The 14,393-nt window shown below is 37.4% G+C and overlaps 3 protein-coding genes across 9 annotated transcripts; 2 read left to right on the plus strand and 1 right to left on the minus strand.

Annotated features, from left to right (window-relative positions):
- Positions 1-137: 137 nt before the first annotated feature.
- On the plus strand, positions 138-5,428 carry LOC6576716 (glycerol-3-phosphate dehydrogenase [NAD(+)], cytoplasmic). Of its 2 annotated transcripts, none has more exons than XM_002002668.4 (7): positions 138-399; positions 500-677; positions 3,126-3,332; positions 3,410-3,782; positions 3,849-4,002; positions 4,081-4,173; positions 4,754-5,428. In XM_002002668.4, the coding sequence occupies exons 1-7, from the start codon at positions 356-358 to the stop codon at positions 4,785-4,787; spliced, it is 1,083 nt and encodes a 360-aa protein (XP_002002704.1). In that variant the 5' UTR covers positions 138-355; the 3' UTR covers positions 4,788-5,428. The 2 variants fall into 2 exon arrangements, with proteins under 2 accessions (XP_002002704.1, XP_015020809.1); XM_015165323.2 differs by having other exon boundaries at positions 5,380-5,428.
- Positions 5,429-6,151: 723 nt separating this feature from the next.
- LOC6576717 (serine/threonine-protein kinase 11-interacting protein) lies at positions 6,152-12,671 on the plus strand. Of its 6 annotated transcripts, XM_044009069.1 has the most exons (12): positions 6,152-6,289; positions 6,352-6,435; positions 6,508-6,730; positions 6,870-8,618; positions 8,680-8,800; positions 8,864-8,999; positions 9,061-9,193; positions 9,261-9,440; positions 9,881-9,946; positions 10,266-10,949; positions 11,287-11,751; positions 11,819-12,671. In XM_044009069.1, the coding sequence occupies exons 3-12, from the start codon at positions 6,640-6,642 to the stop codon at positions 12,280-12,282; spliced, it is 4,089 nt and encodes a 1,362-aa protein (XP_043865004.1). In that variant the 5' UTR covers positions 6,152-6,289; positions 6,352-6,435; positions 6,508-6,639; the 3' UTR covers positions 12,283-12,671. The 6 variants fall into 6 exon arrangements, with proteins under 6 accessions (XP_043865004.1, XP_043865003.1, XP_015020810.1 ...); XM_044009068.1 differs by having other exon boundaries at positions 6,152-6,459; XM_015165324.3 differs by having other exon boundaries at positions 6,152-6,435.
- A 578-nt stretch (positions 12,672-13,249) lies between these two features.
- On the minus strand, positions 13,250-14,146 carry LOC6576718 (transmembrane protein 138). The gene is made up of 3 exons (XM_002002670.4): positions 13,909-14,146; positions 13,575-13,828; positions 13,250-13,513 (listed from the first exon to the last, which is right to left on the minus strand). The coding sequence occupies exons 1-3, from the start codon at positions 14,040-14,042 to the stop codon at positions 13,404-13,406; spliced, it is 498 nt and encodes a 165-aa protein (XP_002002706.1). The 5' UTR covers positions 14,043-14,146; the 3' UTR covers positions 13,250-13,403.
- Positions 14,147-14,393: the final 247 nt, after the last annotated feature.

Genomic DNA, 14,393 nt, shown 5'->3' on the forward strand with positions numbered 1-14,393 from the left:
ATATACCGAATTTAAACCTTTAACGAGCTTTAAATATTCAACTTGATTATCAGTCGATATTCTATTCGTATTCGATTATCCGCAGCGCACTATCGGCGTGCAATCAATAAAATGTTATCGATAGACTATCGCTGCATGGTCTTGCAAATACGCGTTTACTAAATAGTATTTATTAAACGTGCCGTTGTTTCGACGTGTCAGTCCGTAGTAAATAATTATCAAGCGCTAGTCGCCAGTTCAACAAATAGAGTTTGACACGCGTCCAAATCAATCGGCAAAGTAGTATACACTTTGCCATACAACAACAACAACAGTAACAACAACAAATACAATAACTACTAATAATAACATCAGCATGGCGGAAAAAGTAAATGTTTGCATTGTTGGCTCCGGCAACTGGTGAGTGCAATAACAATAGGAACAACAACAATAACAAAAACACTTTGGCAAATTATATAATGATTGCATATTGCAACTTGGCTTTTTAAACCTTGTTCAGGGGCTCGGCCATTGCAAAAATTGTGGGCGCCAATGCATCCGCATTGCCAGAGTTTGAGGAGCGCGTCACAATGTTCGTCTATGAGGAGATGATTGATGGCAAGAAGTTAACGGAAATCATCAATGAAACTCACGAGAATGTTAAATATCTGAAGGGCCACAAACTCCCACCAAATGTGGTAAGTACAAAAAGATAATAAAAACAAAAGATCGAAAAAATAAAACAAAACAAAACAATTAGTTTGCTGCTAATTGAAAATCGCAAATAACAAGTTTATAAAAGCAGCCATTTGCTCTTATGCAATCTGTGCATTAGTATTAGTTGAATTATTAACAATTGCAGCTGCAGCTGCCCCTTACATAAAAGACGCCGCTGCCTTGATCTTGGCCGTGTCGTCGTGCAGCCAAATTATCTAATCAGACGAAAGAGCGGGCAAAACCTGCATACATATGCAGCTATTTTTACAAACCACTAAACGTTAGTCCCTCTCTCTCTCTCTTTCTCTCTCTTGTTTTTTGGCCCACGATGCACTTTTTTTCAGGGCCAACACATCAACAAAAGTTTCACCTTGCTCTGACGTCTGCACATTAAATAGAAACCTTCTACTCCTGCCATGCTGGCAATGCCAGCTCAGCCGCTGTCTTTGACGTAGGTCAAGGCCGGCTTGCACTCGCGCGCACTCTTATACACACACACACACTCTCTCTCTCTCTCTTTATTGCTCTCTCTTAACTGTTGAATTTAAAAATAATTGTGCCTGACACAATCGATTACAACTTTAACATTTACACAGTTCGATGGTGACTGTTACGTTATGTATTGTTTTCAATATACTTAAATTTATTTCAAAATATGTATTTATATATAGAACACATATAATTGCACAGCTGAATTGATAAGCTTAGCGCACAGCACTTAACAGCTTGTGTTTGCTGATTATAGATAAGCCGCATTGTTTGCAGGTCATGTTAAACATGCTGTTTGAGTTGTCTAGATAAAGTTCGCACCAATTGGAAATGTGTAGCTTTAATGTTAACAATGCGGAATTTTCCAAAACAAATTTTCAAATTTTGACTAGAACAGCTGGCGCTGCAAAATGATACAAAAAAAAAAAAATTAAATAAAAAAAAATAAAAACAATTATATATATATATATATATATATATATATATATATATATATATAACGAAATGATGTCTGTCCTTTCCTTTTGTTTTATATAAAATGAATGCCACATATACCTGTTTATGTATATTCTTAAACGCATATATGTAAATCTCTATTGCTATAAATTTTGGCAAGCTTTCAATAGTGAAAGCAAGCCGTAACAACAACAAATTGGAAAAACAAATGCTATATACACACACATGTATATATAGAAATAAGCGTCTATACGTATGTATTTAGTTTATAAACAAATCACCATGGGCCAGGCCAATGTCAAAACTGCAGGCAATTTGCAAAGTGTTCATCAAATTAAGTGTTTCGTGAGCCAACAAAAATATATACAAAACGGTTTTATATTTAGTTACTTGATAAGGAAACATCAGAGAGAGGAGAGAGGGAGAGAAAAGTAGTACAACAAATTATAGTTGCCTCGCTTTGTGCGTTTAGTCTGACGGAAATTTATATAGAGTTTTCTGATAAGAATTTGTTTGCTCTATTTTTATAGCTACTATAATTTAGAACTAATATGTGTCATGCTTAGAGTAAAACAAGTTTGTTACTATCAAGCATTGTTCTATACACATAAGTAAATATATATCAAGAGTATATATGTATCTTAATCAAGATAATAAACTGAACAAAGAAGTATTTCGCTGGACTTTCGACTGAAATATAAAGTAAATTTAGGCTGTTGATTATTCTTCTATTGTTTAAACAAAAATTTCGGATATATACATATATAATCCGTAGACTATATATAAAATATACAAAAAAAAATAAATAAAATAAACGCACGCATTTTGATATTTATTTTTATCTAAGTACAATTTTGGCAAAAAATAAACTTTCTTAATTGCCTATCTTTATATAATATATACAAATTTTTATTGCTAGCCAACGAGACGTTAAAAATGAACTTAGTTCCACTTTATTTTTTACACTTTTTACTGTATGCATTTTGTGAAGCAATTTCACGTTTTTATTACTAAATATAAAAAGTTTAATTTATTCATTTTTCATTTTTGAGATTATTTAATTTGAAATGCAAATAGAAGCTTAAAGCAAATTGCAAAAAGTATATATTTATTTATAATTTCTGGGCTCACTATCTAAGGCAACACCTGAACTTTATACCTTAAATGAACCGTTCATTATTATTATGCAAGACTTGCAAACCAGTTTTAAAGTGACAAAACAAACTGAAAAAATAACTAATCAATAGCAATCGATTCAGAAAGCTGCGATACAAGCCTCTAAAGTAGGTGTGTACACGTGTGTATGCCATGATTTTCATAGCGCTAAGAAACGTATTTTTTTTTTTTTTTTTTTATATATATTTCAAAGTTTCCTTCATTCAACCTTGAGGTTATCAAAAGTAACAATTTTGCTGGCTTATCAAAATATGTTTTCTTTTATTGATGCAGAGAAGAACCTAATGTATTTATTTGCCTATTTACAGGTAGCTGTACCCGATCTAGTCGAAGCTGCCAAGAATGCCGACATACTCATTTTCGTAGTGCCCCATCAGTTCATACCCAATTTCTGCAAGCAATTGCTGGGCAAGATCAAGCCAAATGCCATTGCCATATCCCTGATCAAGGGCTTCGATAAGGCTGAGGGCGGCGGCATTGATCTTATTTCGCACATCATCACCCGCCACTTGAAGGTAAGTCCATATGTTTATACTGAGTGAGAGGGAGAGAGAGTAGCTAATATTTTTCCGGTCTATCCCATTGTCACCAGATACCATGCGCTGTGCTGATGGGCGCTAATCTGGCCAACGAGGTGGCCGAGGGCAACTTTTGCGAGACGACAATCGGCTGCACGGACAAAAAGTACGGCAAGGTGCTGCGTGATCTCTTCCAGGCCAATCACTTCCGCGTCGTGGTCGTCGAGGATGCCGATGCCGTTGAGGTTTGCGGTGCCTTAAAGAACATTGTCGCCTGCGGCGCTGGCTTCGTGGATGGCCTCAAGCTGGGCGACAACACCAAGGCAGCGGTCATTCGTCTAGGTTTGATGGAAATGATTCGCTTTGTCGATGTCTTCTACCCGGGCAGCAAGCTATCCACTTTCTTTGAGAGCTGCGGTGTGGCGGATCTCATTACGACATGTTATGGTATGCTCATAAGAGAGATTGAGAGACAAGGAGTGAGTTTCTTCTTATGCGGAAATTTCTTTCCAGGTGGCCGCAATCGTCGTGTCTCCGAGGCTTTTGTCACATCGGGAAAAACAATTGAGGAGCTGGAGAAGGAAATGCTCAATGGCCAGAAATTGCAGGGCCCGCCCACTGCCGAGGAAGTCAACTATATGTTGAAGAACAAAGGCTTGGAGGATAAGTAAGCTCGAAAAAGCTATACAAGATTCAAATATCAGTATGTATCTATATATATTTAACAAAATTCAATTTCTTGCAGATTCCCACTGTTCACAGCTATACATAAAATTTGCACAAATCAGCTTAAGCCTAAAGATTTAATTGATTGCATACGCAATCATCCCGAGCATATGTAAGTGTTGAGTTTCTTTTTGTTTTGCTTCTTGCACAGCTGCACATGAAACGTTTAAAGAGTTCCTCCCGCAACTCCCTTCCTTTGCCTTTTCTACCCAACAACCCACACACACAACTTTATAATTTTATGATTTCCCTTATATTTTGTATTTAATTTGCTAATTGAAATTTTTGTACAACCTGTAATTGCTTTTTGTTTTTAGCTTAGGCTTTTTATATACTATATATAGTTTGTATTTAATTTTTAAGTTTATGCACTTAAACTATTAGCATGTTTTGTTGATCTTTTGATTTAATCTAAGTTAACGTTTTGATACAACTACACAGAATAATAAATAAAACTCAAAATTCAAAATTTCTAGTTAGCCAACTGTTTCAAATAAGTTTTAAATATTTTTCTTCTACAATTCTCATTCATTCCCAATTCCCATGCATAGTAGCTAGACACATATCCTAATCCCACATTAAACCTTTTCCAATCCCCATTTCGTATGCATTTTTACAATATCAACTTTTATGTTTCATCAACAACAAACAAATTTGTTTTCTTCTCTTCTTTTTTATATGATTTCTCATAGGGACTCGTTCATCATGCCGTCGCCAAAACTCTAAACTGTGTTAAACACCAAACAATAAAAAAAAAAAACTGTTTATAAAGAGATAACAAGAACTCGATTGTAAATACTATTTGTTTATAGCTCCAAGTCAATTCATACTCGCATACTCACGCACTTGCTACAAATATACATACATATATATATACATACAAATATATATAGTATGTATTCACAAATCGCTTCCTTCGCCTAATTTCAAGCATACATTATTAAATCTTCTATATTTACGATTATATTTGTGTTCATAAGAGAAAACGTCAGTGTCATATTTGTTAAACCAAAATGAATTTTGTTCAAAACATTAAAAAGTATTTAAATATTTTTGTACATATATAAAAAAGTTAAAAGCATAAGTAGAAAAAATATTCCGAAATAAAACATTATTTAATAAACAAAAAAAAAACAATAATTGGCAACTACAAATCGGCAGAGAGCAGTACGTACCAAAATTTGAAATATTTATTATTGATTGAATTTTTTGTTTGTTTTAATTCACGTTTGTATTTTGAATGCAATTTTGAAATGTTTTCATTCACCAATTTGCAAGCACTTAAAAAAATAATGCCGTTTTGTTTTCTATCCCGCAGGCAAACTTTGTAAAATAGTAATTACAAATTTTTAAATGTTTTTATGCACCAAAAAAAAAAAAATACAACAACAACAACAACAAAAATAAAATGCAAATCAAGAGTAAATAGCAAAATTTTCAGCACACGTTTATGCATCCACAGAAGCTAAAATCATAAACCTATTTCTACCCAGTCAACGACAAGAAAGTATATAGGTTGTTAATTTAATGTTTAAAATATTAAATATCCAACGCATATCCAGCAAACCACAGAGAAACGAACAAACAATGAAAACAATCTTGAAGTCTGCTTTTTGTTTTAACTTAGTTTATAAAAGAAAATATAATTGACGTTAGCGAGAAATGAGCGTATGTACCTAAAAGACAATTGTAAATATCAACAGTGAGTTTTACAATTACGAATGCAGAAACAACAGAGGCGTAATAAATGGAACGGCAATGGTTTAATTTAAAATGAACAGAGAGAAATACAACTAAGACGAAATTTTATTTGCATTAGAATATCCTAGTGATATAATTTGAATGGCGTAGTTATAAATTATAAATGAAAAATAAAAATCTGTTTAAAAAAGTGAGTATAAAAAAAAAAAACAAGATTTGAGTTTATTTGGGGCATCGTTTACGCATTTGAAAATTTCGTTGCCGCTCTGGTTTACGGATAAGTATAAATCTATCGGTACTCATATCGATTATTCTAATATTTTCAAACAGCTGATTGTACTGCACCAAAATACAACCCTGTGTTTACGTTTCCTGCTGACTGTCATTTTTAGCAATAACAAAAGTGTTTCTCATTCGCGAGTGGAATATTTTTGTGCATAAACAGGATAAGCGGACAAAAGAGATGTTGAATTGATTGCTAAATTTCTAGAAAACTAAATTTCTATATAAAAATATATGTGGAACATGTAGGACTTCCGTTTTATGTGCACTCGCCAATGGCGTCTTAATTGACTTTTATTATTCTTAGACAGATTGTAGCAAAATCATAAACATCAAAATAGAATTAGGTGAAGTACGTGGAATGCGAAGTGCAAATTGTATTTGGGGCTGCGTGAGTGAACATCTGCGTTTCGATGTGTGTGTGTGTGTATTTATTAATATATTGTTTGCATTCGTTTTTCAGTTGATAAACGAAAAAAGCTGCAACGCATAAAGCTGATTCACTTAGACGAGCAACCAACAAAGCGTAATTGAACCCGCAGCTGTAGCAGCTGGCGTTGATTTTGTATATATGGGCGACACCTGCTAGCCAGCAATGGATCCACAAAAGATCACCGAATTGGCTAACTTGCTGCGCAAGAATGGCGACAAAATCCTGAACTCTGAATTTACCTTGACCTTATCAGGTGAGCAGCAGCGGACCAAGCATGCAGGCGGGACATGACTAAACCGAGACCCCACCCACTCAGCTATTTCGTGCGCAGCACGATTAGCTACCTTATCAGGCTAAACCATTTTCTCACAGACATACTTATACACTTGCAGGTTCACTGTTGCGCGCTTTAAATGATTCCTTTACGTTGATTGCCGACAGCGATATTTCCGCTGTCGCTGGACTTAGCACGTTGCAGAAGCAACAGCACGCCTTCCAGGTGGTGAAGCCCATCAATGCCAAATCGAGCGTGTTTGCGGATTTACAGCTGCTGCACGATTTCGTGCAGAAGACAACGCTGCTGAAGCTCAGCTATTTTCCCAGCGAGCATTACTTTGAGGGCGCCATTGATATATGCAAATTTCGTGCGCTGCTTCGTTTGGAGGTGCACAAGATCAACATACGCCAGGTGGTGGGAATTCAAGCCCTGCGCGCCCAGCTGCAGCATTTGATATGCATCAAGAGCCTGAACAATGTGGAGGACATCATTACGCATTGCGGCGGGGATATGTCGAATGGATTTGTGTGGAACGAACTGCAGTCGGCTGACTTTAGCTACAATAATTTGCGCTCTGTGGATACGGCTCTGGAGTTTGCGCAGCATTTGCAGCACTTGAATTTGCGCCACAATAAGCTAACCAGTGTAAGGGCCATCAAATGGCTGCCCCACCTCAAGACGCTCGATGTGAGCTACAATTGCCTGACACATATACCGCAATTCCATGTGGAGGCATGCAAATGGCTGCAGATGCTAAATATAAGCAACAACTATGTGGAGGAGCTGCTCGATATGACCAAGCTGGATGCGCTAACTAATATGGATCTGTCCGACAATTGTTTGCTGGAGCACTCGCAGCTCTTGCCGCTGAGCGTTCTCATGACGCTCACTGTGCTGAATTTGCAGGGCAATCCTTTGGCCTGCCATCCCAAGCATCGTCTGGCCACGGCCCAGTATCTGCACAAGAACACGGCGACAGTGAAATTTGTGTTAGACTTTGAACCGCTCTCCAAGGCAGAGAGAGCATTAGTTGGCAGTCAGCAGATGCGGTTTGTGGGCTCCATGAGTCATCGACGCGTGAGCAGCCATGTATCCATAAACAGTTCGAGGGCGTCTATCAATACACCACCATCGAGTGTGGGCTCGCAGCGTTCGTTCTCGACCAGAGGCAAGGAGTCCTCGTCGGAAGCCGAGCAAACAACGGTTGATGTGCAAATGGACAAAAGACGCGGGAAATCTAAAAAACTGCGCACAGTAGAAATTGCGGAACATGGCAATGAGGTGGCCACCGAAGCCACTACAGCTACAGCGGCAATCGAAGCAAATAGTCGGGTGGCAGAGAAACCACAAGAGGCCACCGATGGCAGCCACTTGGAGACGAAGAAGCAAATTGAGACACTGCGTCTTAAGTTTGGCAACGAATGGTTGCAGTCGGGCAACGCGGAGCAAATGTTTGGCCTAGATGCGCCGCAGCCCAGTGAAGAGGAGCGCAATGAGGCACGCCAGCAGTTCAATGAATTCCTAGGCGAACTTTCGGCTTCAGCGCAACAGGCAAAGCCGCAGCCTGAGCCAGATGAGCCACTTAACTCCACGCCCACCACCCAGAGTAATTGGGGTGACACATTTAATGCAACGTTGACACCCATCAAGAGAGAAGCCAACAAGGAGACGGACCTGAACCAAACACAGCAAACAGTCTACGAGTCGTGCAACAACAGCATCCAAACGGAATATGAGAGCATGAACAATACTCTGTCAGAACAGCCAGCAGAGCCTGAAGCGAAAGAGGAGCAAGAGATCGATATTCACAAAAAAGTGATCGAAAGCTATATAAATTCGTCTACTGTGGAGGAAGAAGAACCAGGTGAGATCCTCATTGAAAGAATAAGTGTAAGCAGACTAACGAAAAATTTATAATCTTTCAGTTTCCGAAGAAGAGCCCGATGAAAAGGTCTATATCGTTTATCACGAAAACAAAACGACCGATCCTTTGTTCCTTACCATATCCTCTAATTATGTTCGCGAAAAGGATGCGCTCAGCGAGAGGTTGGATATTATATAGCACAATTATATATAATTAATTAAATATGAAATATTCTCTATTTGCAGCACCAAGACAAAATGGAGCATCAAGGTCTTGGAGTCATGCGAGCGAATCAAATCCAATACGCTGCGCATCAATTTCGATACAATGCAAAAGGATAAACAGGAACGTATTTATTGCGTGGAGAATGCACTCTGTCAGGTATATGAAATATATATAATCGAACCAAAACTTTTAATTAATTATTCATTTATTTACTTAGGAACTTGAAAAGAAACTACGCGACATTCTATCGCAGCGTGATCTCACTGAAATGAATATAATCATCTATAGCTGCGTCAATTGCGGCATCAAGTTCACCAGAGAACGTAAAAACAAGAGCTACAAGACAGCGGGTACAGCTAGTAACAGTGAACACTACACTAAGAGCAACTTCTAATAGAAATTCCCCTCCCTTCACAGAGCTGCGTTGCCCGGACTGTCGCAGTTTGTTTGTGGCCGAGGTGAACGATGAGTGCGGCTCGTTGGATAAACCCAAAGTTGCTGCAGTGGAGCCGAAGCTATCGCCGGCGTTAATTGTAGAGGAATCGCCTGTTAACACACCGCTGAGTGTGATGTCCAAAGAGGACAATCAAAGTATTGGCAAGTTCTTGGCTAGTCTGCTATTCTATGTAGATCCAATTATGGAAATTATTTAAAACGGATAAATTGACTCAAAAAAAAAAAAACATTTAACATGTAGTTTAGTGTAACCTATTCAAACCATTTTTTATTCTATAAGCGGCTTTAAAGTAACATTTTGATTTTGGCTTATGATTATTTTAGAAATTAACTACAATTGATATACTTAATTGATTTGTATTATTTTTTATTTCTTTTTCTTTTTGCATGCTTTAAAACACAAACACACACACACAAACAACATACAACACACATTTCTACACTGAAATCCGAATGGCAAACTGCGAGTTAATCTAACTTTTCGTGTATTCTTATGTATTCCTTTTGTACCATTTCGCTCACCCAACTGCAACAACAACAACATCAACTTTAATTGTTACAATACTATTTTAATTATTTAGTGGGCAACAGCAGGCTCATCGCTAATAGCACACCCAAGCGTAGGAGTTTGATGCAAACCACAAAAAGTTAATATGCCAATTTTAATGTACTATATGAATTCTCATTTTTTTTTGTATTTCTTCTGTTGTTGACAGCAATTTGCATTTGGCTTCTTGTTGTCTGTCCTATGAAGCAGCATTTGGGCATGCAAAATCAAACCATTAACAAACTAATCTATTCAGCTAACAAAAGTCGATTCTATTCCAAATTGAACACACCATAAAAAAAATTTTAATTGCGCTTCATTTCTCTTGAGCGAAAGCAAATCAATGCTGCTTCAATTAGAGAGAAACATTTTTAACGATATATTTCAAACCAAACTAATGTTTCCAAATATTTCTACAGGTTCGGCTAATTCGCTAAATGAGAGCAGCTCCTGCTCGAAGATAACCAACTCGCAATGCTCCTTCGACTCCAATCAATCTGTTGTGGGCAGTTCCAATACGGAGCGAGATCTGGAGTTTCGTGCCAATGAGAGCGACGTGGACATTATCTCCAATCCAAGCCAATCCAGCATTGAAGTGCTGGATCCCAGCTGTGCGCATAGTGCCAGTCGCAAAACGTCCGAGGAGCGTCGCATATCCCAAATGCCCAATCTCCAAACCATCGACGATGATCTAAGTCAATCGCAGAGTTTCATCGAACACGAAGCTCTTGTCGAACAGGCTCGCTTAAATTTCGAGGCGATGCCAACGGCTGCGACGACCACACTGGACACAACGGTAAAATCTAAAGCCCTGGCACAAATCCAACTAACGGAGAGCAGCTCGTCGGGCTCAGTGACCGACAGCATTTGCACAACCTACGAGCAGCAGGCCAAGCAACCGACAACGGATAAGCCGCAAAAGCAACCTACCGATGATGCCGTCATTCTGCAAAATATGCTGCTGGCTGAATCTGGAGGCAGCACAACTCATCCACAGCACAACAACAACAACAACTACAACGAGGTGACTGCAGCAAATGGTCATAGTGAAACAACACATCTGAAAACAGCAGAGGATGCACATCTATCCATCATGTTTGGTGGTGCGTATGCAAATAAATAAAACTATAATAATTTAGAAATATTTTAAGCAAAATATGAAAGTCCTATTTCTGACTGGATAGCTAAACTGCGATTGTTAAAGTAAATGCTCTTAAAAAGGAATAGTTTCTATATACGTACATATACATATACATATACATACAAAGCTATTGTATATACATACATATGCTGAGAATCGCTTAGAAGGGTACATTTACTTAACAGAGAAATTAATAGAGTAACGGAAAAGAATAGATAATAATCAAAAGCAATCTTAAATCGATATTAGTATTATTATAATTGCATATATATTGAGATATATATTTTATACATTTTCAGCTCTTTTCCAATCCACCAGCATGCTGATGTCGAGCTCAAAAAAGCTAACTGCAACGGAGGCTACTGCCAGCCCAATGCAGCCATATAAATTTAATTATAGCGACTACCATGACATCGATCATCGTTTGAAACTCTATTTCTATCAGAGCAAATTCCAGGAGTCGGGTGAACACTTTAAGTGGCTCGCCAAGGGTCGAATTTACAATGAGCAAACGCAAACGATGCGCGATGGTTTGCTGGTAATCTCCACCAGCAAGTGTTACCTGATGGAAGCGTATGCACCAGCCCAGGATGATGTGGCCAAGTGGCTGCGACAGGTGATTAGCCTGCCAGTGAATCGTTTGACACGCATACAAGTGTTGCCCTGGAAACTGGGCTTATCTTTCACACTTCGGGACTGGGGTAACTTCCTGCTAATACTGCAGGATAGTGTGCGAACAGATAATTTGCTGATGTACCTGGCAGGTGAGTTCATATGGTTCAGATTATCGAAACAGACAATTATTTATTAATTATTCCTTTGTTTCTCTAGAAAATCCGCTGCCCAAGGAGTGTGAGATTATTCAACATCCATCGGATGTAGTGCGTCAGCGACTCACTTCTCTAGTGGCTGAACCACTTAAGGTGTGCGCCTTATTGAGCGGTTGTCGCTGGACTTCCGGTCACGAGAAACGAAACTTTGAGCTCTGCACGCTGCTCACAACCGATTCGCAATTGTTTATTGCCGGCAATGACAAATTCAATTGGCTGGCATCCAACGAGGAGAAGCAGCCACCCATTGAACTAACTCTAACGCAGCTAATGAGCAATTTGGTGGAAGTAGACCGACTCTCAGATATCGAATATAATGTAAATTTCCTGGATGAAACCGAAAACAAAAGCGAAATTTGGCATTTGCAATTCGAAACCCTGGCGAATGCCGAGTTATGTCTAAATGCCATTGGCAAATCATGGGAAGAGCTATTTGGCGTACCATTTAGCTACTCTGGAACGTAGTATTTGTCTGTTGATCAGGGACCAATTATAATGAATGTCATATCGAAACAGACAATTTATATTTAACTAACAATTATTATGTGCAAATGTCTAAATTGAATTGTTAGCATATTAACCATTTAACTAACAATCGTTATATAAATATATATAGATCATATCTAACTGTCTAGCTTTATGTTTGAAGAGATGTAGATATTTATATATATTTAAAATATAGAATTTTAGTATTGCAATCATGGACAATATGGATGTTAAGTAACTAGTTAGACGAGATATGTAAAAATTGTTTGTGTAATATCTATTTTATATACAACTGTAAAATATGTACAGGAAATAATGCATATAACGTACGAAATAAATACATATATATATATATATACATATATAAATTGCCAAGAAAACATAATTAAAGCTAAGCAACATATATTTTATATATGTTTATCAATTAAACATAACTTTATTTCGGTTAAATTAAATCGCAAAGTGCGGCTCATCTTATTGGGTAAAAAACAAAGTCTATTCCATTAAGTGCCGAACCAAACATAATTTAGGCTGCTATAATTTTTAGGATTATGGTTAAATTACCAATTATTGAATGAATTTTTTGAAAGTTTTGCAATATAATATGTATGTATTGGCTGTAAGTGACTCTGAATGCAATAAAATGAAATTTTTGTGAATATATTCATATACATTCACATAATCATACGGATACCTATATTATTATTTTTAATGAAAAATCTACGCAGAAGTTTTAAATCGTAAGAGCAGTGCAAGTTAAGCAACTTTTTATATCCACCGTTCGATAGATGTCGCTGCTTGGGGCAAACTGACCACAGATGGCGCCACGGGTATCAACTTTTGATACAATTACTTTTAATAACTAAAATAACGATAAACCAAAAAACGTTTAAAACCATGTTTTTAAATTATCAATATACATTTCAATATATAAAAGAAGAAGATCTCAACCGTTAAATATTTGTTTAATGTACACTTAATAATTGTACTTGAGTGTTACATTTTAATTTTAATAATCGGCGCTGCCTAGCTAAAGTAATCCTCTTTATATGGTATATATATTTATATATGTACAATACCGCTGAGCATTCCCAACGAATCTACTTATCACCCAATTGCTCGGCTATCCAATCGAGATGCTCTTCCTTATAGCGCGGATCGGCCATAATCAAGGCTGTTGACTTGGAAGTGTAGTAGTAGTAAACCGACACTGTTGAGTAAAACAAAATTCGGTTTTATATGAAAAACTTTCGAGAAATTTGGGAACTTACTTAGGCGCTGCAGCACTGTCAAGGCGTAAAGTGCCAAAGGCCATTGCTGAGCGGATTCTGATGGCGACACTCGATACAGATAGATAGTCCAGGAGTGCTGCGAGGCAGACAGCAGAAAATAGACCGTAATGCTGAACAAAAATAGCTTGCAATTGCGCAGGATAATGTGGGAGGCCCCCACCTGGTAGACGCATGTCGAGTGTAGAGCCAAAGTAAACAGCAGATACTCAATAATAATAAAAGCATCTTGAATGCTTTAGCAGAATAGGGAATATATAAGCAAATAGATTTCGATTAAAACCTATATTCTATTGGCAAAAGTCTTGGCACTCACATGAAAAAGAAAATTGCTGTTTGAAGTTTATCCCGCGACAGCCAGGAGCCAAAAGCATTGAAAAACAAATCGACCGCAAGCAAAGTTAGTTGCATTGCCACCAGCCATGAATAACGATGGAGCGTTAGCTTCATCTTGAGATTTTTATTAAAATTGAAAGAGAACTAAAACTTTCGTTCGATACACTGCCCACAGGTTTGTCGCTTATTTGTTTTGTTTGTGTCTATGTTGTGTCCTTCGTCCTAGTGACGTCAAATGCGCCCACGCGAGCATGCGCGGAGCAACATTTAAATCGTTAATCGATAAGCATATCGGGATTGTGCAAATTGCTTTTAAAAGTAACAGTTGATAAATAACAAATTATACAATTTATAATTTGAAGGATAAATAAAATAAAAGAATTTACAGTTTTAATTCCTCATCTTAACCCAATAAAAAAATATATTTCGCCAAGACATTTCTAATTACTGATTTTGCTCATTGAT

This window comes from Drosophila mojavensis, unplaced genomic scaffold, assembly GCF_018153725.1.
Source record: "Drosophila mojavensis isolate 15081-1352.22 unplaced genomic scaffold, ASM1815372v1 contig_36, whole genome shotgun sequence".
NCBI classification, from domain to species: domain Eukaryota; kingdom Metazoa; phylum Arthropoda; class Insecta; order Diptera; family Drosophilidae; genus Drosophila; species Drosophila mojavensis.

Excerpts from the sequence above, each read along its gene's own strand:
- LOC6576718 (XM_002002670.4), bottom strand. The coding sequence starts at position 14,042 with ATGAAGCTAACGCTCCATCGTTATTCATGGCTGGTGGCAATGCAACTA. Across the intron at positions 13,829-13,908 it reads ACAGCAATTTTCTTTTTCAT|CATTCAAGATGCTTTTATTA; the intron begins GTGAGTGCCAAG and ends ATTCTGCTAAAG. Across the intron at positions 13,514-13,574 it reads GACAGTGCTGCAGCGCCTAA|TGTCGGTTTACTACTACTAC; the intron begins GTAAGTTCCCAA and ends TTTACTCAACAG.
- LOC6576716 (XM_002002668.4), top strand. The coding sequence starts at position 356 with ATGGCGGAAAAAGTAAATGTTTGCATTGTTGGCTCCGGCAACTG. Across the intron at positions 4,003-4,080 it reads AACAAAGGCTTGGAGGATAA|ATTCCCACTGTTCACAGCTA; the intron begins GTAAGCTCGAAA and ends AATTTCTTGCAG. Across the intron at positions 4,174-4,753 it reads CGCAATCATCCCGAGCATAT|GGACTCGTTCATCATGCCGT; the intron begins GTAAGTGTTGAG and ends GATTTCTCATAG.
- LOC6576717 (XM_044009068.1), top strand. The coding sequence starts at position 6,640 with ATGGATCCACAAAAGATCACCGAATTGGCTAACTTGCTGCGCAAGAAT. Across the intron at positions 10,950-11,286 it reads TCTATCCATCATGTTTGGTG|CTCTTTTCCAATCCACCAGC; the intron begins GTGCGTATGCAA and ends ATACATTTTCAG. Across the intron at positions 11,752-11,818 it reads TTTGCTGATGTACCTGGCAG|AAAATCCGCTGCCCAAGGAG; the intron begins GTGAGTTCATAT and ends TTGTTTCTCTAG.